At 38.4% G+C, this 26090-nt stretch overlaps 4 protein-coding genes across 5 annotated transcripts in view; 2 read left to right on the top strand and 2 right to left on the bottom strand.

Annotated features, from left to right (window-relative positions):
* Positions 1–147: 147 nt before the first annotated feature.
* On the bottom strand, positions 148–8321 carry LOC145912448 (rho GTPase-activating protein 1-like). Of its 2 annotated transcripts, none has more exons than XM_082999910.1 (11): positions 8111–8321; positions 4867–5006; positions 4617–4711; positions 3869–4000; positions 3449–3634; positions 3027–3146; positions 2763–2836; positions 2587–2672; positions 2233–2344; positions 1572–1762; positions 148–1282 (listed from the first exon to the last, which is right to left on the bottom strand). In XM_082999910.1, the coding sequence occupies exons 1-11, from the start codon at positions 8250–8252 to the stop codon at positions 1187–1189; spliced, it is 1374 nt and encodes a 457-aa protein (XP_082856036.1). In that variant the 5' UTR covers positions 8253–8321; the 3' UTR covers positions 148–1186. The 2 variants fall into 2 exon arrangements, with proteins under 2 accessions (XP_082856036.1, XP_082856037.1); XM_082999911.1 differs by lacking the exon at positions 8111–8321 and adding an exon at positions 5410–5572.
* A 766-nt stretch (positions 8322–9087) lies between these two features.
* On the top strand, positions 9088–10848 carry LOC145911572 (uncharacterized). The gene has a single exon (XM_082998963.1). It carries the CDS (start codon positions 9141–9143, stop codon positions 10662–10664), a length of 1524 nt encoding a protein of 507 aa, XP_082855089.1. The 5' UTR covers positions 9088–9140; the 3' UTR covers positions 10665–10848.
* A 388-nt stretch (positions 10849–11236) lies between these two features.
* Positions 11237–26090, bottom strand: part of LOC145910733 (lipopolysaccharide-responsive and beige-like anchor protein) — a 42063-nt gene continuing 27209 nt past the window's right edge. The window contains exons 38-54 of the mRNA XM_082997933.1: positions 19984–20101; positions 19560–19662; positions 19369–19484; positions 18866–18978; positions 18486–18626; positions 18090–18209; positions 17494–17646; positions 17053–17202; positions 16883–16990; positions 16523–16693; positions 16038–16125; positions 15587–15742; positions 15122–15295; positions 14491–14668; positions 13914–14055; positions 13410–13561; positions 11237–11714 (exon numbers count right to left, since the gene is read on the bottom strand). Of these exons, the coding sequence (XP_082854059.1) occupies positions 11624–11714; positions 13410–13561; positions 13914–14055; positions 14491–14668; positions 15122–15295; positions 15587–15742; positions 16038–16125; positions 16523–16693; positions 16883–16990; positions 17053–17202; positions 17494–17646; positions 18090–18209; positions 18486–18626; positions 18866–18978; positions 19369–19484; positions 19560–19662; positions 19984–20101 (2274 nt within the window). The 3' untranslated portion in view covers positions 11237–11623. The remainder of the gene's footprint in view (positions 11715–13409; positions 13562–13913; positions 14056–14490; positions 14669–15121; positions 15296–15586; positions 15743–16037; positions 16126–16522; positions 16694–16882; positions 16991–17052; positions 17203–17493; positions 17647–18089; positions 18210–18485; positions 18627–18865; positions 18979–19368; positions 19485–19559; positions 19663–19983; positions 20102–26090) is intronic.
* Positions 22436–24905, top strand: LOC145911132 (putative nucleotidyltransferase MAB21L1). Its single transcript, XM_082998383.1, has 7 exons — positions 22436–22596; positions 22840–23040; positions 23420–23558; positions 23807–23973; positions 24159–24272; positions 24337–24460; positions 24729–24905. The coding sequence occupies exons 1-7, from the start codon at positions 22436–22438 to the stop codon at positions 24903–24905; spliced, it is 1083 nt and encodes a 360-aa protein (XP_082854509.1).

The following is a 26090-nucleotide window of genomic DNA, read 5'->3' as shown; positions in this document are numbered from 1 at the left end:
CATTATAAACTTTTCGTAATTTGCTTCAAACAAACCAGTTTATAGCGGACATAAATGAGGTTGCTTTCTGTCTTAAACGAGCGACGAGGAAGTTCCACAGAAGAACACAACTGATTCGGAGGCAGTTCAGGCTGTTTTGACCTATCAGGTCTCATCAGTGCAGTTGTTGACCACGGACGGTCTTGTGAGCTTAACAGCCAGCCATACTGTATGTGTTTCGCCCTCATGGTTTGGCACCTAACGGATCGGCGGTTGTCGCAAACTTTCTGCCTAATTACTTGAAACCTACTGGACTCTTTGACCAACACTGCACTGATGAAGTGTTAGGTCGAAACAACTTGCACTCTCTGCAGCTCACTGATCGCCATCGGTTGTACATGGAACCGATTTGTCACGATTTAAGTTTATTCGCACGACGACACACAAGATAGTAAACAATCGTCATTTCCGCAAAATTACCCCATCCACCGCCAGCAATGGAAAGAATTAAATATTCGCCATTTAAATGTTCCCATGCAGTGAATTCGCACAGAAGCAAAGGAGGACCATGAAGCAAAAGCGTCGTCGGTTGGAAAAGAACAATTGGTCTTTAAATAAATATAATCGAAGAAATCAAATTTCGTGAACCTATTTCGGTGTCGATTGAAACAATCATGTGATAGAAATGTCCGCATAAATGTTACAGTTGATATAGGAGCGAATGTATTCAGAGGAACACGGAACAATAAACGCAGTAAATTGCACTTGACAAATACGCATGCCGTGAGTGGTTACAACCGGGTTAACTCGTTTCATAAAACTGAAAACTAGTTATTTTGTGAGTGATTTACGACGTACAGTAACACACAGAGCTGGTAATCACCAATTGTAAAACCGAGCAGCACATACACGTGTTTGGCTGATTGTTGTAAATTTTGAATGAAAAAAATCGACCCACGAAAGTTCAACTTACTCCATAAACAGAATGTTGGCGTTTATAAAAACTTAATCGTACACAATTTTCAACATTAACGGAAACCAGATCACGTTGCTACCGGATGACTAACACTTATTGACGTCATCAACACGACACAGTGACGTAGAAGAAAGTGCTGAAGAAATAAAAAGCGGACTAAGCAGCGGAGCTAAAGATCGCGTGACGTCATCAGCATCACCAGACACAAGAAAATTGTCCGTGACGTCACAATTAACATTCGGAATCGTCGGCGAAAAGCTGTTCGGCGTTCTCCAGCAGCAACATTGTGAAAGTGTTGATTGGTCCCATGGCAACAAGTGACGCAACCTGTGACGTAAATAAATCGTAAATTCAGCTTTTCTGGTCGTCGTTTTTCAGAATCTCGATTAATTATCGGTGGGGCCATGTTTTATGCTGGTGTCGTACTTTTGTCAATAAGATCACTAAATATTGCCGTTGTTCAAGCAACTGCGTTTTAACAAAATCAACCAGTAACAATCACAGTAAAACAGGTTAACTGGAAGTATTCGTTTCCTATCAGTTCTAAAAACGTTGTTTTTGTGAAATTATTGCCAGATAGCTAGATACCACGAGAAGTCATTACAACCAAACTTACCTCGTCACGTGACCAGGCCAGGTTTGGCCCGAAAACCACGGCCAGATTGCTTTTGGTCATTTTATTGGTTTCAGATTGGTTTGCCACCTCTGACAAGAACTCCATGAGGTACTTGAGGATTGTGAGGTTGTCGGCCGGCAGTTTTTGCAGCAAGGATGACACAACTCGCACTCTTGTATCGGCCTCCACATCTGCAAGAAGGTTAGCAGTCAGTGAATCATAAACTTTAAAGTCACAGAGTCTTGTTGTGATAAGTCTGGAGTTCAGCCAGTCGTTTAGTAATATATGCCAAAACAATTGTTGCTTTGGATATGAACATGGGGGTTTGCAAACCTAGGGTTATGAAACATAATGTTACAACATATATTATTTGCAATGCAAATGTGTCAATACAATGGCAATATTTTGATGGAGCAGTACAGGCACATTTTGCTGTTACAAATAAAAAAAAAACTTTTTTACAATATATTACCAATGGGCATCTATTCTATTCTTAAAAACGTTTTAGTATTTTTGTTTTAAAAGTCTGCTAGAGACATTTTATTCAGGGTAATCATACTATTTGGTAGAGAGAAGTGAAAATTATTGTTTATATTACATGAAGTCTATAGAACCTTCCAATGGAAACTACTGAATCAGTATAATTTTTGTTTCTACTTACGGTTTATATTAAGTATGTACTCATACAAGTCATAAGTAAGAAGTGGTTCTGGCAACTGTCGAAGAAACGTCTTCAAAGTAACAGCCGCTAGGTGGGGCTCTTCATACACAACCTAAGAATAATGGAACCTCCATTACAAATGATTCACTGGCAAAGCCAAGGCACATGATGTCTGGGCCTAAGATTGCCAAGTAAACATCTTTTGCAGTAGGCTGGTCCTGAGTATGACTGCATAAATAATACACTTTCCCATTACAAATGAAGTGCCTTTTTAGTTGTCATAGTTCATTTGAGCAGTACATACAATGCTCCAGCTATTATTAATATCCTTGATTAAATGCAAATGACACTTACTGGTTTTCCACTGTTATATAATGATTGGACATCTTTAAGAGCAATCGCAGATGCAGACCTTCTGAAAAGTCCCACTGTCATGAGTCCTAAACGAATGAAAATAACATGTAACCATGCAAACAGTTTCATCAAATATATACTTGAAATAAAATTTTAAAACTGATTAAAAAACATACCATTCTCTTTCAAATATGTAATGGTTTCGTACATAACCTTCGGAATGGAAAGACCTGGGTTGTTTTCCTTTAAGCTGCAGTGAAACAATAACCAGGTTTAAAAACAATATTTTTTGGTTGGGGCAACCATTAAAAGTAAATGCTAATTATCAGAATGTAAATCAGGTTTTCATGATAAGTCTTGTCCCCAATATTCAAATCTTATCTTTTTTAAGATAGATTGAACTGTTCCTACACTTGATTATGCATAAAATATGTACGTACAAGTTTAAGGACACCCCAAACTGTTGAGTTGGAAGAGGTTCTACTGGTTTGTAACTATCTGCGACATCCTTTGGCCTTGCTGAAGACTTTTGGTTCTTGAGCACTAATTCACGATCATGCCTAAAATAACAATATATATATTTATCTTCAGACTGTACATAAAAATCAAATTTTTCAAAAACGACAGGTGTCGATAAACATTCTTTTTTTTCAATTTGTTTTCTTTTGTAAATATTATTAAAATTTACAAATAATATTTACAAAAGAGATGTTTTCTTTCAAAATATAAAACCAAATCATTTGCCCAAATAAGTCGTTTGTGTGCATATACCGCAACACAATATGATACATCAATGGTGTTAAAAGACATTCAAAAAAATCCAGACTAACACATTAAACAACTTTAGCAAACTACAAATTACTTTAATACATCTTCTGGAATGGGAAGTTGGCTTATCTTTACATATTCGTCGAGGTTGTGGAGATAGTTCACATATTCCACTTTACGACCGAACTTTGCGCTGATCAGAGGTTTTAGAACGTTCATTAACACACGGATAAAGGTGGTTGGATGGACGATGTACAACTTCTTCAAGTTTTTCTTATATCTGACAGATAATGGAGTAAATGTTGGCGTGAATTACATCACTGTAAAAAAAGTCATGCACTACAGAAATAATAAACAGTACATTTTAGTTCAGTAAAAAACGTTACATAATAGTGACTTATCCACAAAAATTTAATAACTTGTAAAAAAATGTAAAAAATACAGTAAAATGATTACGAAAATGTGTTTATTATTTCTGTAGTTCATGGTTTTACACTAAGGTAAGAGAACTTACTTTCTGTCAAATTCTCTGTATGCCTCTCTCAACCAAGCGAATGACGGTTTGTTGAGGCTGGTTAAACCATAATGCAAATATACCACACTGTAATCAGATTCCACATATTTGTCCAGTGAGAACTTCAGGTACCTGCACAACAGATATGTTTCACATTGAGTGGAACTAAAAGTCATAAACTTGCACTGAAAACACTTTTCTTTTGCATTGACAAAATTAGTAAGAAAGTTGTTTGTAATGTATTCATACCTTTAGTGTTTACAATATTTGTTATGCATTAAAATGGATTAGCTGACAGCACCCAAATGAAGATAAATGACATTTCCTGTCCCAGGTGAAAATGAAAATTTCATGACTTTGCTTTAACTGCTTAAATACTATCCTTTCTACCTACAAATACTTTGAGTGTGTGATTTTAAAGTTATTCTTTTTTTTCAGTTTCAAAAAAATAGTTTTTTAAACAAGTTCCTTTGTATGTTTATCTATCAAAGTTTGGATACAGTACATAGCAGTAAAAGTTGATGCAGTATATGGCACCACAACAGTCATTTTATCCAATTTAACAAGCTATTGTGCAAAAAGTGCAACAACAAACGTACATGTAAACTAATCAAACTCTGTAAATATTAAGTGAGTGTGTTTAAAAGTGTTAAATCAGATTTCAACAATAATTTTGGCTCATGTGAAATGGCAGAGTTTCAAACCAAAAATGGAATATGGATCTTAAAGGAAGTAGAGAAAAATTTACGTGAGCAGTTTCTTCTGGTCGAGTTCTTTGTTAGAAGGAAGTCTCGTGGCACTGACCAATATCACTGGCATTCCACTTTTATCCACACCCGATACCTAAAAAAAAATAGTTCCCATGCATCAATTATTTCCACACAAATCTAGCTTAATTTTTTAGCAAGCTTAACAATGATTGGCGTGGGTATGAACAAGGAAGTGTAAACATTATGAATCATTATACTTAGTAATAATGAAGCAATTTGTGGTCAGACCTCAACAATGTTATATTTTGCAACATCAGCGAACTGGGCTCGTGCAGCTGCCTCTGAATCAAGCCATGCTTCCTTTTTGGGTTGTTGCCCTTCTGTGCTCCCATTGATGCTACCAAGAGTAGTTCTACTTTCAACAAGACCTGTCACAAACATAAATAAAATTTAGAAAAATTGGGCAGAAGTCAATGCAAAATTAATTATATGTATATTATCATTGGGTCCGCACAACCATGGATATACGTAAAAAGCCCCCAAAATTATATATATGTTTAAATTGAGTAAAGCGATTTTATGACCGTTAAAAAACAAGGTCACAACGGATTGTGAAGTCCAATAAATGACCCCGGAAACGCATGAGTAACATGCCGCCACAATAGATCTAATGTGAATAAAGTCATGTTCCTTATGTGTCAAAACTCAACAATATATATAACTTAAAGTAGTCCCTATTAAACATCCAAATGTTTACACATTTGAAATTGATTAAGGATTGCTGTATATCAATCCAAATAGTGGTTTAAACAGGCACAAGTAAATGTTTACCGAGTGGAATGATGGTTGATGAGGATTTACAGCAACAAATGCCCATTTTTCATCACCCTGATGGTGATCCACACATTTTAAAGTTCAGTATATAAATTGTTTTGTTATTGTTTTTATCTACATATTTCACATGAAATAAATTACTGAAAAAAATAAGCTTTTAGAATAGTTTGTGCTGTAAAACTCTCTGACAGACAACTGTAATTCCTAAACATTCTTACATATTTAAGTGAGAAATACCTATTACATATGCTTACATATATTAAACAAACAATAGATTTCTGTCTTCATAGTATAAAGCTACACACTGAGACACCTTCAGTAATATCATTATTTTAACACAAGATATTGTAACAGCTTGGCAATATACATAGGTAAGATCAATAAAGCCTCAACTCTAGAACATCTGCCAAGATTCGCCCAATTTACCGACGCATTTCGCCAGAGGCCAATTCAGAGTCTGTAAACGCCCTATACAATAAAGCCACAAAACACAGCGCCGCACCTTCGAAAATTGCATATTTTAACCACGTCATAACGTTGTTCTATAAAAGTAAGTGTGGCAGAGCACAAAATCACGCAATGCTACGTTTTAATACCACAGTTAATCACGTAGCAAGACTCGTTTTTTAAGTGCCTTGTAACGCAAAGGCCAGGATTAGTCCGGCAAGAAAGGCACTTGGTGGGTGATCGCCAAATCGTTAATTTGTCAAACATTACAAGGCCGAAGAGTAGGCTTAGCGAGCGCAACACAAACGTTTACCTGCGTTACCAAGGTAGCAAACACAGCAGGCCCCAGCGCATTTAACAACCTTATGGTTTTACACTGCTTTCACTTAAGGATATCTTTACAACCTCAAAAGACTGGCAGCAGTGCGGACTGTTTTTCATCAACTTGTCTCGCCGTCCTTGCAAAGCATGAACAAATGCTTCAAATGGCTATTTCGCCCAGCGTCAAGAAACTCTTTGAACTGGTTTGTTTGATTAAGACAAATAACACGAATCGCGTTGAGTGCACTATGGAGACTGCTTCTGAAAATATCGGAGGCAAACAGACCAACAATCCTATCCATCTTCACGCTTCCTTCGTTTTTTAATATGTTAAACCTAGTTGCTAACACATGTCATACATAGATGTGGTCAACGCCGAGGGTCTTCACTGTAACATGTGCATACGAACAAGACGGGACCATACTTGCCATCTAATGCATCTTACAGATCAAGCGCGTTTCAAAGACTCAATGGCCCTAAAAATTGCCAAAAATTAAAATTTCAACACATCATTACAGCCGTATACAATGTTTTAGTCAAACATACTACGTTTAACAAACAAGACCATTCGGAACCTCGCGAAACAGACGGTTGTTGTCAGACACAGAGAGAGAGAAACCGATTTCCTGGGCTGACCTACGTATCGTGTGTCTGAAACGAAACAAACGCGATTATTGTTCTCCTTTCCTCGCGACGGAGGACGCGTTTCGCTCCGTCGACTTTCCCGCTGCGTCATAATCGTAAAGGAGCCAATCAAGGGCGGCCGAGCGCATCGTAACGTGGGTATAAGTGGCGCAAATAGGGGAATCACCCATATTCAAAAAAACATCACTACTTAACTAACAACAAGGGTGGATCCTGATATTTTGTGATGAAATTTAAAATTGAATCAAAATTTGTCAACCGCTTTGTAAATTTCAAAACATGTTTTATCACCATTTTCCAAACCAACTTACTGCCACCAGTCTCAACTAACAATTTAACTGTAACAAACATCACCACAATGTTAAGACAAAACCTGCTTCATCAATCCAAATTTTGCATTCAAAACCAAGTAAAAAAACCTATGAAAACTTAAATTAAAAAAATGCAGCAAAAGCATACCCAGTCGCTAGTACTACCATAAAGCTTGCTCTAAGTGAATAGATGACAGTCCAGCTACAACAATTCAGGAATATGAAATATTAATGAACAGTGAAAACAAAGCCTGATTGCGCCAATGCTTTATCTGCTGGAAACAAAAGCACACCACTGAGAAAGTAACAAGGCATTGCATGGTTACACAATAAATAGATATAATATAGACATTTTAAACATTACTTTCAAAACATGAAACAATTTCATGTATATACAGTAATTCCTTATTCAATTAAATGCCAAACATGAATATACAACCTCTAATGAATCAGTGAACCATCACAACATTGTGAATCACTGCAAAGAATACAAACAAATAATATCCCAATCCCACAACACATTCTTTTCAAGCATGTCATGTCATAAATAGTAAAATTGTGAAGCGAATGCTCCTTAATCATTACTGAAGAAAATTAGTTTAGTTATCTTACAGTTGTATACACCTTTGAGCTACAAATTCTGCATTAAAATCTATCTTTTCTAACATTAGTAATCAACTGGGTAGCATTTGTTAATATTAATAATGATTTCTTCCAACTTTAAATGGTGGCAATAGTGGAAAGAATGTTTATTTACTCTGTAATGTTGTGTTTCATTGTATTGAGCTTTGGGTATTATTCTGCACACAGTTGTTAACGCAGAAGAAATACCATGCTTTCGCATAGCAAGGCAGGATCGCCCCACTGCATAGGCCCTTTATTATATATATATATATATATATATGTTACCTTATCAATGTTGAATATTATCTGCTACAATAAACAAAAAAATTGATGTATTATGAATCACATACCAAGATCATTATTCACTTCTTGTTGCAAATCTTTAGTCATTTCTGCATCTTCGCATTGTTGTGTTTTATTGGAATAAAATTCAGTTCCCTCTGTTGGATTTTCGCCGACAATATCAACCAGAAGTCCTTCACTTGCAGACATTCTTTTATCTGTCCCAGAAACTGAGCTTTAAATGAACTGAAGAATATAAAGACAACAGTTTTCTCAAAATTCTCCTACAACATACAAAAAGAGGAATTATCAGTAAATTACCCAACTAGCCATCACATTTATACATGCAGAACATCTTCGACTTTCATTTATGACAATAGCCTAATACCAACCGACGTATTTGAAATTATAAGGCATGATCCCATCCCTATACTATGTTGTTGGGACTTGTTCCGCCATTTATTATAGTGTTTTTATTATCACTGTATAAACTGATGTTATATCGTATCGTTACACATAATGTGTTGGCACTTTTACTGTTTCACAGCATATATCTGTAATATTGAACTACGTGACACTACGCGCTACTTACAAGAAACATAAAGGTTATTTCACTGTTTGCTTTGTCACGAACAAACCCTTCAAGCTTGAAGCAGTTTGCCAATTGCCATTGTTCGATACCTTTACCTCCTCGCATCCGACGACAGCGATAACATAAACAATTTTTAGATTAATGATAACATTATTTGGTATTGTAAATTATGCTATAATTTATTTAACAATTGTCACCAAATTACCCCACGCCTTTTAAATTTAGCAGAAACATCTTTTTTTCGAATTCTAATAAAAGAAATTTTTTTGTATATGGTGTTTATTATTGTCAGTTTGACAAAAATTCATGAAAATGTAACTAAAATTTAAAACTGTAATGGATACTTTTAAGTTACTTTAGCAAATGCGTTTTTAATTACGGCAATAACGGATGAGGTAAAACCTAATGATGTGAAAACTTATAGTGCGGGCAACGTGAATAGGTTTACATGGTTTGTTATTGTTTTCTGAGGTGCTACTAGTCATATATTGGCAGCAAAGGTGACAATGCCATTGCACAAGTACACAGAAAAACTTGGCGACCTTTGTGTTGCCAGTATTGCGGACAACATGGACAATTTGTGGTGTGCCGATTTTCGGGAAAAGTTCGCAAATCACAAGTTAAAATTTGTTATTGGGCCGTTTCATTACTTGGACACCATATGTCTGAAAAAGATCTTACAGGCAATGCACGCGAGAAGAAAGCTAAAAAAGCTTCATCTCCATTTGCTTATCACCCCATTTCTCGTTGAACTAGACCTTTCTATGGCACCTAAACACGTCACGAATGAGCTTATTGATATCACAATAGAGAGATGTGACCATTTAAATTCTGTAAACTTGGATTCCTGTAATCGTATTTCAAGCAGAAAAATTGTGGAGCTGGTAAAAAAATTTGGAGCCAGCCTCACCAACTTGGATATAAGTCATACAAAAATGGATGGTAAAGTCATGGAGTCCATTGGTCTGTATTGTAAAAAGCTCCTTGTGTTAAATATTTCACATACCAATGGATTGGCAGCAAGTAAAGTAAGAAAGCTTTTTAGAACAGACGAAAGCACAGAAGAACAACAATATACTGATGTTTCTGAAACTTTAAAGGTGTTGCACATGACATGGTTTAACTCCCCTGGTGAAGATGAAGGTCAATTACTGAAAAATATATTATCTGATTGGTGCCCAAAAATAACAACTTTAGGACATGCAGAACTTTGGAAAGCAGTCATTCAGATTTGTGAAGAGACCAACTACACTCACATGTTTGCATTGACTGGACTTGTCTATGAATTTCCAATACCCATGACGGATTTGAAGGGTTCAGTGGACTTTTCAAAAGTGATGGCATGCCTTCCCCAGTTTAAACACCTTTCTATGCAGTATATGTCACACCCAATGGATATTGAAATGTTTGATATTATCAGTGTGCGGGGTAGTTGCCTCATGTCTCTAAATGTTGACTGGAATGCACCTTTTTCTTACATTGAATATATTGGAAAAGAGTGTCCCAATTTAGTAACCATGCAATTGAGCATGCATTGTGTTGATGAAACTGTTGTTAATGTGCGAGATTCTTTTGAGGCATTTCAAGCTAATCGTGTCCTGAATCATTCTCCGTGGTCCAAACTTGAAATAATGTCTTTGCACTTTGGCTTTGGGAATAACAATGTCTGCAGTTCTGATATCTCTGTGTTGAAACAGATATTTGCTGGGTCGCGTAAGACCCTAATTGAGGCCAGAATTAATGCAATGCCACACCCAGGTATTAACCAACTCCTACAGGAAGCATTGGAACATGGGCATCTAGAATCGTTGGAGCATCTCGATGTTAGTGATTCTAAATGTGTAAGTTCTGAAACATTATGGGATCTGGTTTTGCGCGAAGGGAATCTTTCTAAAATCACTTTCATGGAATGTCAAGATATTCACTGTTCACATTTTATTCAATTGCATAACTATGTGACAGATAATAATTTAAATGTCAAACTAATTTATGATGTTAATTGCATGAGTGACGTTGAAGATTGCATTTAAATGTAATATTATTTTCATAATGCACAGTTCCATGATTTGTTAAAATATTGCATTGATCAGAATTTTTCATGTTTTCAGCTGTTTAGCTTGTGTCAGTAATTCTGTTATTTTGAACTTGTTTTAAGCATTATGGTCATTCTGTTGTGCCATGTTGCTGAACACAAAATATGTGCAACTGTTTTTGCTGCTGACAATGTTAAGTGTTTGAAACCATGCTTGACTGATTATTTATCAAAAACTTAGCAGTATTTTGTGTGGGTCACCACCTCCAGTAAAAAGCACCTAGACTTGAATACGTTGCACCCCAGATTTTGTGTAAAGAAATAAGTAAATTTGGCTTTGATTTTGCATATTTAGTGGATGGCAGCTCTGTATACACTATTTAGTGCCTTCAAAATTGTGTGTAACTGCAGCAAAAACATGGGTGTTTTGAGAGCAAAAAGACTGGGCCATAGTGCTGAACAGTTTATTCTGAGAATTGTAAGTAAATTGGTTGTTTTGATATCCAACTCACACCCTTGAGATCGGCCTAAAAATGACCAGGACGTCTAACACAAAAGTGAGCATGGTAAATGTCATTTGTTTATTATGCGCAATAGGTTCAATTTCTGTTACACAATGACACCCAATACACATGGGGATACAATGACGACAGAAGCCCAAGTGCTGCAGTTCACAAAACAATATAATCCAATATACACAAACAATATTTTTGTATATCATATATCTGTCAGATCATTGTAGCACGACTAAAATTATATACACAGCATTATTGCAATGGGAAAATTCATCAACGTTTAGCAGCAAATATGGAATGGCATGGGATGTTTTTTTGCTACCAAACTGATTAGTACCGCAAAAAGTTTGTGCACCGAAGCAAATTACAGGGACTTTCCCACAGGGTACGTCCCCACAGGCAGGCCGATTCAAAATCGGAAAATTATAAGGAACGCGGACGATTAGAACTTGTCTTGGTATTCGTAATGCCATTTGTTGAAGTTGACGTGGAATGCGACGATACTTCCAGACATCATTCCGGTAACGATAGTTCTGCGCAAATAAAACTTCCAGTAAACTGATCAATGGAAAACGTACAGACACTTAAAACGAAATCAACGTTCAGAGATGCTGTTTGTTGGTAGGCAATCATTTATATTTCGGCACAACGATAAATTACTCCTAATTTCTACTACATTTTCAAGCGTGATTGGTATATATTGTCCTGGAAAGAAAAAAACGGATTCGTTCGCCACGACAAAGAACAACTGAGAAGCAATTCGATGGTAAAAAAAATTCAAAAGGTTCACACTTTATTTGTGATTAAAAGCTCTTCTGGCAAAAGAAAAACTTGTTTGTTCGACGTTTCGGTTGTCATACAACAAACCTTCATCAGGATAATGAAGTAAAAATGCCCACACGGTGATAAATATTCACGCGCGCATAAAGCAAAAAAAGCCAAAAAAGGCGAAAGAAACAACACAAGCTAGGAAGAGGGGAGGGGGGGGGAACACCAATAATAGAAAATGCGCGTCAACAGGACGAAACCGAGGTCTAAAGCATAGCGCCTCGAGGTGCGCAAGACCATCACGTTCAACCAGGGGGCATGTCGTGCAGACCGTTTATCAAATTGCGATAAACGGGTGGAAAGAAGGTTTCCCTCTTATCATTAAGTGCGAACCCATGTGCGTTTATATGAACAGACTCGATAAACATCCTCTTGTACCTGTCCTTTTCCCGGTCCAGAATTATTGTGTTCTCAAAATTAACCGTGTGTCCTGTTGCTGCAACATGTTGCGACAATGCCGTCCCTGCCACCTTATTGGGCTTGCCAACATCCCGTTGATGTTCCTTTAGACGTGTTCGTAGGGCGCGACCCGTCTCAGAGACCTTAAAGAGACTGCTGGAGGACTTTTCCATCCTGGTGTACGAGCGTCCTGCGGTTACACTACGCTCCTTGGTATCGCATCCTAAAGATCGCGCTGGTGGTACGCTAGATGCTAGAGGGGTAATATACCGCATTCCATGTGGAGGGTGTGAGAAGGTGTACATTGGTGAGACGGGTCGCGCCCTACGAACACGTCTAAAGGAACATCAACGGGATGTTGGCAAGCCCAATAAGGTGACAGGGACGGCATTGTCGCAACATGTTGCAGCAACAGGACACACGGTTAATTTTGAGAACACAATAATTTTGGACCGGGAAAAGGACAGGTACAAGAGGATGTTTATCGAGTCTGTTCATATAAACGCACATGGGTTCGCACTTAATGATAAGAGGGAAACCTTCTTTCCACCCGTTTATCGCAATTTGATAAACGGTCTGCACGACATGTCCCCTGGTTGAACGTGATGGTCTTGCGCACCTCGAGGCGCTATGCTTTAGACCTCGGTTTCGCCCGGTTGGCGCGCATTTTCTATTATTGGTGCCCCCCCCCTCCCCCCTTCCTAGCTTGTGTTGTTTCTTTCGCCTTTTTTGCCTTTTTTTGCCTGTTTTTGCTTTATGCGCGCGTGAATATTTATCACCGTGTGGGCGTTTTTACTTCATTATCCTGATGAAGGTTTGTTGTATAACAACCGAAACGTCGAACAAACAAGTTTTTCTTTTGCCAGAAGAGCTTTTAATCACAAATAGTATGCCTGGCAGCGTTAGCAACAAACTGTTCACACTTTATGTTTCCAACGCAAATAAATTTCCCAATGTAAATTGGAAGCAAAAAAAATCTCAATACTCAGTCTCATACTTACTTTTGGTCATGTGAGAGAGCAACGGAACGAATACCGGCATCACACAGAGGGAAGCTGTAGAGATGATTTAAATCCCAAGCACGCCAAACTTGAAGCAGCCCTTTGTCGCCTCCAGTGATCAGATACTGGCTGTTGCTGCTGCTTGCGATCGCCTAGCAACGACAAAAAAATCTTTCTCAAACATGAATAATATTCAAAATTCTGCAGGTTTTGAAACACTTTTAACCAGGGAAGGCAAACCTTCTCAACCACCGGCCAGAAATAATTAAAAATTAGCAGGAAGTTCAACGGCCCATGCAGTGTTTACACAACAGTTTATGAACTGGTCTATTTATTAATTAACGATTGAGAAAACGTTTTGGTCTTAAACATATAATCAACACATTCTGAAAGTTTTGGCAAAAAATCTTTGCAATCTACAGTTGGTCTAATATAGGCTATCTTGTTTTATTGAGACAAACAACAATATTGAAAAAGTGAAATTCTAAGTTCAGTTTGGCCAACCTTGACGTGGTCGTCGATAATTCTGCTCGTAAGACTCCGCCCGTTCATTGTGAAATTACACATGAGGCCGTCATTGTAAGTGGCAACGATCATTCCCTCGCCAGTGAAAAGAAGGAGTTCGGGTCGACGAAATATCGGCTCTCTGAAAAAACTTTGGTTGGCTTTACTGCGAATCATGCAACTAAACCGAGTATTTTTAACAGCCTCTCTTAAAGAAATCCCAAGACCAAAGCAATTAGGAGGCCTTGTTTTATCTAGCGAGACTAGTTTGGGGTTTTCTATTGCAATGCGCACTGAGTTTAAAGCTGTTAGGGATATAATTTTTCGATATTCTGATACCTATGTCACCATAAAAAGATAAATAAGATGGCGCTAGTAATGTTTCATGCAATGGCATGACCGACCCACTGCGCTGGTCCTTACTTGGCGATCACAGTTATCGTGTCGAGATCATTAGGTTTACAGGCTTCGCAGCCCCGGCATGTGTTGTAGCCTAGCTGAATCAGCCACATTTTGGCGCTATTGTGTAATGTTTAAGACTGGATCACTGCTTTATTTTACCGTTTAAACCACCTACCTATTGTCGGGCGTAAGACAGGGTTCCAGTGTACGCAGCAGGTCTCCTGTTATTGTGTGTAGCAGCAACGGACCATCAACAGATCCACTCGCGATAAGACCCAACTCTGCACATACTGCCACGCATGTGATCTCCGCGTCATGTCCGGTCAGCACTGCCCTCGCCGTTGGATTCTCGTCTGCATAAAAAAATATATATGGGGAAATATCGCTTGGGTTTGATTTCATCCGCATCTAATAAGGATTGCAAATTAACATTGTTAAGTTTAGTGAGGCACAACAGGGATTGAGGCAGTGGTTCCCAACCTTTTCTTGGCCTACTGTACCCCTGCGGAATTTTTAAAGATATCTTGGCACACGAACGCAACAAATGCCCGCTCTATCTGAATGGGGTTTAATATGATAAAACAACTGTGTGCTTTATACATTACCATTGAAACATGTGGTGGAAACTTGGTGAATGAAAGAAAAGTTTGCGCACCCCTGAAGGTTACAAATGGCACCCCTTAGGGAACCTATAGGTCTTATCACGATATTCCAAGATTTTTCCAGGATATGATGTAAATTGCACATGCGGATTTTAATATGAAATTTAATTTTTGTTCGTTTATTCAAGTAGTCGTTTTCAGTACCTGCGCTGGAGGAATCCCCTATTATGAGACTCCTGCGGCCGCTCCAATACCACAACATAACGGTGGCATCCCTTGATCCAGTGACGAAGTAACAATCACCTCCTATGTAAGTTTCCGACCTCGACAAGCACGTGACCACGTCCCAGTGACCGAACACCACTTGACTCAACTTCCCTGTGTGACGTCACAAAAGGATTTTTTGTAGTCTAATTCTTGGTGAAATGATTGTGACAATATAATATGGAAGTCAAATTAGAAAAAAATAGGGAATTGAATCAGAATAAATGAAGATGGTTTAAAAAAGGAAAACAGACAATAAAATGTGTATTACCTTCCAGCAACAAGGTATTATAAAGAGAGATATTACGTAAAAAATACGCACTTTTGTGACAGGTTTGGTTTTTAAATTATCTATTGAAGTGCAGAAAGCTCGAAAAATGCAATGCCGAACATTATTCTGCAAACCTGAATCGATCGAGTTAATTCTGAAGCTTCTGTCCCAGTAACCACAAGACACCAGATATCTGTTGTCTGCCGTCACCACAAAACTTGAAGTTGAAATTGTCACACTCTGATCCAGGGTTTCAGCAATCTGGCGTCTGTTTACGCCTCCTCCGATCGCTGTGAAAATAAGCTAAATCAATCATAGTTTAACATAACAGCCACACATACGAAAATCCATGCAAATACGGTTTTGCTCTTCAAAAACTTCCAAACTTAAAAAGCAAAGTGTATTTTTGAGACAGTCGCGAAGTTGCGCAACATAAAAACCTGTGGTTTTTTGAACTCAATTTGAAAAAATCCTTTCGAATGGTAATGCTTGACCCTTAGTAAACTATTAGGTCTTTATAGTTGGATCAACGAATCTACAATATTAAGGTTCGTTCAAAGACGTCAATCGCAATCAACAACTTACAAGTGGTTGGATCTGGTTCTATTGGAGCAACAGGTTGCTTGTCTGCATCGGCGCTAGATGGCGCACTTGAGTTCTTCGCTTCGGGCATCTAAGAATAGAAGTTGATAATTTTCAGTTGTCACACAAACGGATTAGAGTTACAGTTGTGGAGGATATTAGAACACAAAATTTGTTGGATAATCAATAACAGCCTATTTGTTGGTTGCAGTATAAATACTGAAGTTCAATGTTGTAGTATGGGACAATAAGTGGGTAGTTCGAATAAAGTTAGTTGAAGAAACAAAAATATATGGTAAAGAGCGTTCCTCACAGTTCACAGCTCCACCACCCGCGATTAAACTAAAGATTACTTTGTCCCTAAACCACATTTAAAGGGAAATTAGTCGGGATCGCATTAAACAACAAAAAACTTTAAAGTTGCAACAAATTTCGCCCCAAAATCGTCACTGCAGGGCGGTCCCTGCTAAACACATCTGCAAACTTACTTTGTTCCATTTGTTGAGGAGAAATTGCAAGTTTTTGGTGCAAGTGATGACAGCCGGGCACTGGAGACTTGGATGGGTGTTGGCTGCGACGTGAACTACAGGGGAGTTGGATTGGAACTTGAGGACCATGTCCACGTCGTGGTGCTGTCGGTCTTTGAACATCATTGGGGTCTGAAGGTAGAGATATAACAGTGTAAAAATTACGCCTTTGTCTTCTGTTTATTTGAGTAAAGGCTACTTTTCCAGCGTGAAGTATCCGAAAATTTTACCAAAATATTTTGTTCCTCAATGGTATCGGCATGAAAATCGCACGCATTGGGTATTGTTACCCAACCATTGTGTGAATGGATGAGTACTTACCACATGCATAGCTGAACTACGTGGCAAGTGCGGATTGGTTAGGAGCTGGCTTGGAGTTTGTCCGAAGTTGCGAATTTGGTCTGTAAGTCCGATTTTCTCAACTTGATCCTGCAAAAGAATGTAAAAACGTAAATTAAAGGAACAAAACAGATTTATAATTTTTTTTTTACATGAATCTGTTGGAGGTCGATTGCGCCTTCGTATGTTAGATAGTAGAACACATTTGTTGCCCTAACGGCCTCCGGTCCTCTCTGTTTGAAGCCAAAGATCAGGTCGATCCATTGGTGAAGTTGACAGGAGACGATTTCAGACTCCAGTGCCTGATGACACGGAAAAAAGAATTGAAGACAAAAATTTCATATATGGACAATAGCTGACGAGAAATACACTTAAGCAGGTGTACATTCAAACTGGAATAATGTCGTAACATTTATGCGAATCACAGGTTACGCTTACAATATTTTCCAGGTATTGTTCCAGAACACAAGCACCTTACAGACCGCAGACGTACATCGAAACCACACGGATTGAAAGTAAATGTCAGAGGCAAAACCTAAACTTGTACAACCTACGGGTTGTGGCTCACCACATGTCAACTTAGCTTAACTTACCATTCTGTTCATACGAACAAAGTCATCGGCCGATTTCGCCCACGGCGGAAGAATGACGTCATGAACTTTACTCGCTTCGCTGGTTTGACCCAACAAGTAATCGTTGCTGTTAACGAACATTTCCGGCAAGTAGAAGAACTCCGGTATCAATTCCTAGTTTGTGACGTAACAATAACATGTGTAAGAGACAGAGGATTTAATTCAATTATTCGTTGAAACAATTTCATCAAACTTATATTATCCACTGTTTCGACCTAAAAGTTCTCATCAGTGCAGCTGGTGTGACTATCAGACGACTTTGCTGACCAAACGGCCAAGCAAAGACTTCCACTTTGTGGTGACCAGCTGCACTGATGAGACCTTTTAGGTCGAAACAGTGGCCATCTGTCTGCAGCTTATACACAATTCATATTATTGGCTCCACATTGCTTATTATATTATCTAATTTGCACATAGCTAAACGCTTACGTATTTCACATTAAACTGCAGATAAACCACAATGCAAGAAAAGAATTTACTTGATAATGACAAAATTTCCAACCATACTTAAAAGAGTTAATCAGCACCAGGGGCACATGACAAGCTAGCTCTTATACCTTCACGTCGTGAGAGTCTCTCTGGCAATTTTTCCACGACTGTAGAATTGAGTGGAACGTCCGGTCAGCGTGATCGAACTTTCCGCCTTGCAGATTAAGGAACATCGTAGTGAAAGGTTCCTGCGGAAAATATTCTGTTTAAATGAATTTCTTGAACAAAATGCCTTTGCACAGATAGAAAACATATCGGTTAGCGACCATTTCAAACACATGACAATGCAAATCAACGTACTTTTTTTGTAAAACATTTAATTCCGGCGATTTACCAAAAAAAACTAATTTTCCAGGCAAATTTTAAAAGAACGGGAAATTGTCGGTGTGACGTCATACAACACAATATGTCCACGCCAAATTTAAACGCACGTAAAAGATGATTTAAAGAAATAGGACGCATACCACTCTGACAAGCCAACCGAGGGTGAAGGCTGAGTTGGAATAATGAGTTCCATAATGAAACTTGGGAATCTGGGGATCGTCCCAACTCTCGAAGCGGTTGTGGAAATACGCAGCCCGCTTCGGGTTCAACGCTCCAATTGGCTGGGAATGAATCACGTGTCAGTACACTAGCCGCCCACAATTTTGGCGGCTTAATTTTGAAAAAGCTACAGGCGCGGTTGGGTATAGGACTGAATTACAAGGCAGTGTTAGTAGATTTTAAGTATATAAGTTAAACACACACATTTACATATAATGCAGAAATATTCGCCTTATAAAGTAAGGTAAAAATTAGCTCGATTATTTTTTTGCACTTTGTTATGTTATAAAGTATACTGTACCTTAGACAAGTCCCTGTAGTTGCTAGGCAACGAGAGATCCAGTTGGTTCGCCTCGTAATTTGAAATGACCCAAGGAAACACGGGGTATTGATTAAGATCATTGAAAGTTCGACCTAAAACATAAAATTAAACGATAACACGAGTCATGCAGGGTATTATGGACGTAAACTTTTTCAGGTATTGCTTCGAAAGCCTGATGCCATAACGAACACAATGATGCAGGGCCCAATTCCCTCATGCGGAAATATCCTAAACGTAAAATCAGCGCATTGATTTCATTTGTCACGTGATATCGCCTTCTGCCGCAGATTTTGATGATTCTGACATTTGCCGATACTTTGTAATACAAGTATATCACTTAATTCAGTAACTTTGTGTCATAAATACATTTCAAGAACTGGTAGCGAGATAGCGAGTAATAATAGGATTAAGATATAAGTGGGCATTACAATGTATAGTGCACACAGGCAATAATAAAGGGATAAAAAAACCGATGCCCTCACCAGCAATCGTGTTAAGGAACATAAGATATTCGAAGTTCGAAATCTCCCTTCGTTGCCAGCGTTCAGTCATGTTTGAAGATTTAAGCAGCAAGCGAGGGCCGGCCATCGATATACGCCTGTTTGTACGACAATATCAGGTATAAAAGAGCCGCATTTTCATTAAGTTCTGGTATTGGAACACGAAATTTCACCTCGATTGTGGCAGCCCGTAACCGGTCCCTATTCCAACTCTGGGCAAATGTCCGATCACCTTTTTCACTGTGTCGTTGTCGCCGAAGTTGAACATGACACAAGCTGCGAGTAAGAATATTATTTGAACAAGCTCACAACGTATCTAGCCGTGCAGTTAATTAATACCCCTTTTCACTCGGAGTACAACTTAAAGAAAGCAATTTTCAGTGCATCAGTGCATTAAAGAGTTCGAATTACGGAATATAAACCTTATCACAACTATTTCGTCACGTAAATGCTCTTTTCTACAATGTCGGCACTTATTCAGAAAGATTGATTTAATAAATATTTGTGATAAATAACACAAGATTTCGCAAAGTATAAGTTGGATTGTTTTAAGTAGCTATAATTTTGTAGAATCGAACAAACTATTTCTAAACTCACTTCGATTGGCGAGAAATACTTCAATTGCTGTGTTCTGCAGCAGGAATCGACGTGAGAATATGGCGCGAACTTCTTGGAAAGTCCACTTGCCGTGGATTCCATCTGTGTAAGTGAGCACCTGTGAATATATAAAACAATATTTGGATGGACGAAAATATACTGGGTTTCTTTTCGCAAATGTTGGTGTCATAAATTTTTGTTTATTTCAACCCAAAACCACCATGTTGTTGACACGATTACTTGACAAAAAATAATAATTATACGCAGGCTCTTATAAGGTTTGGGCTAACGTTTGATCGGTGTGTTTATCATTTTTCATTTCAATGTTTTTGTTAATTAAATTTGCCAGTTAATCTATTTCATTTAAAACTGTGGTACTTTTTTCTAAGAAGTAAAATCATGCATTAACGAATATTCTGACACAAGGAAACAACAATTTGCATTTACAAATCCAATTCGTCATACGTTAACGAACAGTGCACGTCATCAATCAAAGTCTGTGACATCACAAACGGATTAGCCACGTCACGATAACCATATGCTTATTCTCGGCGCGGGAATCAATAATTTTGCGTCTTTCCACAAGCTTATCATATTTCCACGAACATGAAAACCTGGTTGAATTTACTTCGGTGAGCAAATTTGTATTATGCGAAAATGGCGCCGCTGTTTTCTACTGAGCGGTTTTTATATTACTGGACGTATAATCGACGAGCTTTGAAAATTTACTTTGAAAACTTAATGGTTTAATTTTACTCCTTTGCAAAAAATGATCAGAAGAATGTCGCAAGCGGCAAAACATCACCAAGAATACACCTTGTGTGTAATTATTTCTTCTTAAATTAACCGTCGTCCGACTTTTTGCGTGTTCTCTTTTCCATGCCAAGGGTGTAGCTTAAATCAGTTGGATAACAAGGCACCAGCTTTCTTGCATTATTCATGGCAACGGCATTAAATTTGCATGAGAATGCGACCACTTCGCCCCCCGACTCTTAAATATTATTTTAAGGGACGCTTTTTACGAAAATCGATCGAAATTCTCACTAAATGGAATCTGTTCAGCGCATGGGCAGTCACGAAAACCACGGTTGAAGTTGAATTTGTTGGAAATTATTTGTCACACAAAAAACACTTTTTGACCATTTTGAAATCCCTCCTTGTTGTGCTTTGTAGTTTTTTATTTAACACGTTTTTGTACTGCTTAAACCTCGGGGGGGAATTCTAAATATCAGAGAAAAATCTCTCCAGCAACAAAAATCAAAAAATCAAATTAGAAACAGTTCAAAGGACGTCCGAAAATCTAAGGCCTGTCTTGTGTCTTTCACGCAGAGTAAAAAACAATCGCCGTTGTGACGTCGGCGCCGCACTTTCATCTTCCCCCTTTGACGAAACAGTAGCTACTGTAACGTCATACTGTGCGATTGAGAGGTATAGAATGTGTTGATTGTTACTATATTGCTTATAAAGGGATTTTGTTCAAAACCGAAGAAAGAAAGGTATTGTTCTGACTTCAGTATAGATGGTGCGAGTCTGTGCAGTGGAAATGGAGTACAAAGTTGTAGCGCTAAGGAATTAAGGTGTTATAAGGGGTAGAATATTGCAGAGCCAATTGTTCTGGGAAAACTATCCATTCGAGGCGTTGACCATGTATAAATGACAATTTCACCTAACTACCAGTCGAATGGTAAAAGTTATTGCGTTTTTCATGGCAGGCGTTTTTTCAAATAAAACAATGTTCCTAAGTTCAATTGGAAAGCAAAGCTGTGTGATTTTGTACCATTCCTTACACCAAACAAAAGAAGTAAACCAGAATTAATTGCAATTTCTGGTGCTACGTACTATAACGTATATAGGGTGGTATTGTGCTGCAACTTACAACCACGCATTAAAATACCGACCACGCTATTGCCACCACTAGAAAGAGAAAAACGGCCAATCCACTGGAGAAAACTGCTGCCCATACTTAAGAAGGCCCTTTTGTTTTGCGACGTCTACACGCTCGACAATTGGAATTACAGTGTGTGACGCAACAATGCATGAATAATGCATGAACGGACAAAACATCGTTTGTGGCACGTGCTAAGAGCAGGACTTGGATGTTTTTATGTTTTGTAAAGATGACAAATATTTGCTACAGCAAGAAGAATAGTTATGAAGGATTTAGCTCTATGTAGTTCGGTGTTAAAAGGAATTGGAATTGCTTGTGCAGTTTTTTTAGGTTTGCATAAAAAAAATTTAATAAATCTATCATACGCAGCAGAGGGCTAACTTCAAAATACTAAAACTATCAAAAAATGCTAAAGATTATTGCTGATTAAATCTTTGCAGGTTGTTTGGAAAATTTTATCTTCAATTGTTTAACTTCTAAAAACTATTTGGAATTAAAAAGAAATACGAAACTGGACGGAGTTCAACAATCATTGACGTCTATTTCAATCCTGACGTCACAATCATGATTGCGTCACAGGCGGCTCTCGCGTATCACGTGGATAAGTTCTACAGCGAGCAAACTCTTCCCAGGAAAGTCGAGATCTCGCAAACTGTGCGTGACGTGGCCAAGATTGTCACCTGCATTCTTAAAGAGGTGGAATTACAGGAGCCAAGATTTATCAGGTGGGAGACGGAGAATAATTCGAAAGACCATACAACAGCTCTGCTCACATAAACAGAAACTTTGCAATCTTTGGGTCTACAGAAAATCCATTGTGCGTTAATTATTTACAAGGGCTTATATGCAAATTTCTGACAAAAGACGCTTTATTTGGTTTAGAATCCCGAAAGTACGCCGTTGTGGGCCACTTTATAATGTAGAATATTTGTGTTTCTAATGGTTGACTAAACCCCTAACATTTACAGTTCACTTAACGAGATGGAAGGTCGACTTGAGGGCTTGGAAGTTTGCTCTCCAAACGAATACGAAGTAACCCTCTTTCTCAACCAAATGGGGGTGTTTAATTTTGTGGACGACGGCTCCATTCCCGGTTGTGCTGTACTCAAGCTCAGTGACGGAAGGAAAAGAAGTATGTCACTGTGGGTGGAGTTTATAACCGCTTCGGGGTAAGACTTACATCGTGGCGAAAGTTGTTGAAGAGTGTTTTACATTCATGGTTTGGCGCCGGGTGTTGTAAAATTTTAAACCACAATTATTTGTGGCACAGTGACTGAGCACAAATAACTTTGGTAAATAACTTAAATTTGTTCGTCCCGTACACGCTAAAGTTCTGCTGGCATTCGCATTATATGCTTTACAGCTGCACAAAACAAGTCTTAAAGTTCATAAGCTTTTGGCAAGAGCAAGGTGCGAAATTTAGACAAAAATAGTTGTGTATCCTTTGGGCGCATTCTGAACGATGTTTGCAAAGAACTTGAATTTCGACTTGATTATCATAAAAGGTGACAAAACATCAGGAAATTCAAGAGCCGCTTTTAACCGCAGGTACCTATCCGCCCGTAAGGTCCGCTCACGGTTTCAAATCCTGGTATCGCAAGCGATTGACAAACTTCACTACCGTGATGTCGTTCAACAAGTTCCCGATACATCCGAGGTCAAACTTAAGATCAAAGACACTATACTGGTGAGTGGAAGATTCGGTCACTTTTCCGTTTTACTCTTTTTCAAAATTGCCTGATTCATCCTATAGTAGTTCAGAAACTTTTATCGCATATACGTTTATTTCGTACTGAGTACGATATGAATCGTGGCTTTTCAGTACTTTACTTTACTGTATCTAATGGCTGTACTTGAGTGACGTAAACCAATACAGTACATCAGTATCAAAAAGTAAAAAAATATCAATAACAGTTGTTCCAACTTTACGTTCAGGTCAAAGTCACACCCGCGTTTAAATGCAGCGGGATTTGGCCACGGACCGCTTCCCACTGGCCCGAACCCCATCTATCCTGGCCCAACCCAGCCAAGGTGGCAGAAGTAAAAAATGATGGTTTCAACCTTTTATCGAAAGATTCGCTCATACTTAACTCAAAGCACAGGTTGGAAGTTTGTGGTTTTGTTGTAGTGCCTAAGAAATGTAAAATTGAAGTAGAACATACCCAGACAATGAACATAAAAATCTTGAATAACTGTCACTTCAAACGTATTGCAGAGTAATAACCTCTGGATCTGCAATTAACAAGGTACCAGTATTTTTTCATTTCACATAATAACGATTTTATAGCACGGCGGAGAGCGACGCGTGGGCAATGTCTTTCAGTGGAGCGGAAAACAAACTTATCAGTTCCGGGGGATGCAGACGGAAGTGTTTGTCCATCCTCAAAACGCTGCGAGATAGGTAACGTAACCTTTCACCACTGTTCGTTTTGTTTTCGGAAGAAATTTGCATGTTGATCTTGCAGACACCTCGATTTTCCTGGCACTCCAATCACCAATTATCACATGAAGACTTTGCTGCTCTACGAATGTGAAAAACATCCTCTTGATGCGGAGTGGAGTATGCCGTGTGTTGGAGATCGTATACAAGTACGCAAGCGCAGATATACTTCGGCCGTTACCACATATAATCCCACGAAATTAATTCAACAACAATTTAAAACAACAAAATTTGTTTCCCCTTTTTTGCAACAAAAAATACCTAATATTTATTTTTAATATGACAATTAAAAAAGTAAACGCCAAGAAAATAGTTTGCCGTCTTCTGCAAAATTCCCCTTTTTCAACATCACATATGTTCAACAAACTTGATCCTGTCGTAGTATTCACCCACATTGAAATTCTCATTACTTTCCAGGGAGTTTTGCTTCAATTGGTTTCTTGTCTTCGCTGCCGACGTCTGCCACACTATTTCCTACCTAATGTGGATCTATTTGCCCACTGCAGTGCTGGGTCGCTGGACGTCGCCGCACGCCAAGTGTGGTGCCTAACCCGTGAGATTATTACTAACAGCAAAAGTTTTGATCACCTTTGAAGACCGATTCAATCATCATTTCAATTCCCCGTCGTTCACCTTTCCATGGAAACTGTGGAAAACTGGCTGACTTCATAACTGAAAAGCTTCACCTTTGCTGTGATTCATCACGTTAACGATAACTCGAATTCGGGGCTTTGTGTTTAAAATCAATTCGCTTCGGTTACTTTACTCGAAATTCCTTGTTGTAAAATGCACAATCATGCTCTTACATTTCATCAACTGATTCCACATTCAGTCATTCATTAAGTCGCAACTGCCCAAGCTGACTAAGGTTGACACATACGAATTTTCTGTGGACCCACCTACTGAAAATACCGTTGATAGAAGACAGCTTTGAGGAGACGTGCGAGTCTTTCGATTGCAAACCTCGTACAGCTGGATTATTATTAATCGTATGAGAAAACTTCCCGAAAAGTTCACTAATGTAGTTTTTCTTACCGACACTGTTATCATCATTTGTACTAGTGCGATTTTTATTTATCTTGTCACATGTGCGTGTGTGCGAATTTATTCGTAGTTTTCTTGTATCGCAGTAACTGTGATTTGTCCTCGTTCACAAATACACAAAAAACTCAGTTTGTTTGCCGATGTGCGTTGATAAAGCAAGAGAAACAAACAAAATCGGGACATTTGCAGATATCGCAAGTAAAGGGCGTTCGTAGTGGGGCGATCCTTGTCATGTCATAACATGAAACGCTTCTGCGTATACATGCAATAAAGTTGTTCAAACCAAGGGTTTTCCAATAATGTCCCAGTTTTGCAAGATTTAAATTTTTCTAACGGTTGTCGGAAATAATGTTTTTCGCTAACAACATCTTTAGGAATTAAGTTTTTTGGCTACACCTAAAGGTTACCACTTTAAAAACAGGAAAGAAGTGCGTTACGACGCAGTTCTTCATGTTCTGCGTTTTAATATCCGCAGTGTTCATAGGCGGCCAAGACCTTTGTGAATAAACAAGGATTAAAAAAATCCGTATTATTTATTTGCTGTTATTCAAATACTCTTTTTTTCACGACATGTCGTTTTCACGACATTCCCCGCCTTCAATAGGCTGTCACAGGATATTTCTTTGGGAGGCTGTTTGTTAAGATAGTCACAAAATTGGTAAAGCAAGCGCCATGTGCTGTCGCCTTTCTCCGTTTTGAGATCCTTGTCACATTTGCCAGAAAATTGGCGAAGAG

The sequence above is a fragment of the Ascidia mentula genome, chromosome 8 (assembly GCF_947561715.1).
Source record: "Ascidia mentula chromosome 8, kaAscMent1.1, whole genome shotgun sequence".
NCBI classification, from domain to species: Eukaryota; Metazoa; Chordata; class Ascidiacea; order Phlebobranchia; family Ascidiidae; genus Ascidia; species Ascidia mentula.
This window is presented reverse-complemented; position numbering and strand designations above follow the sequence as displayed.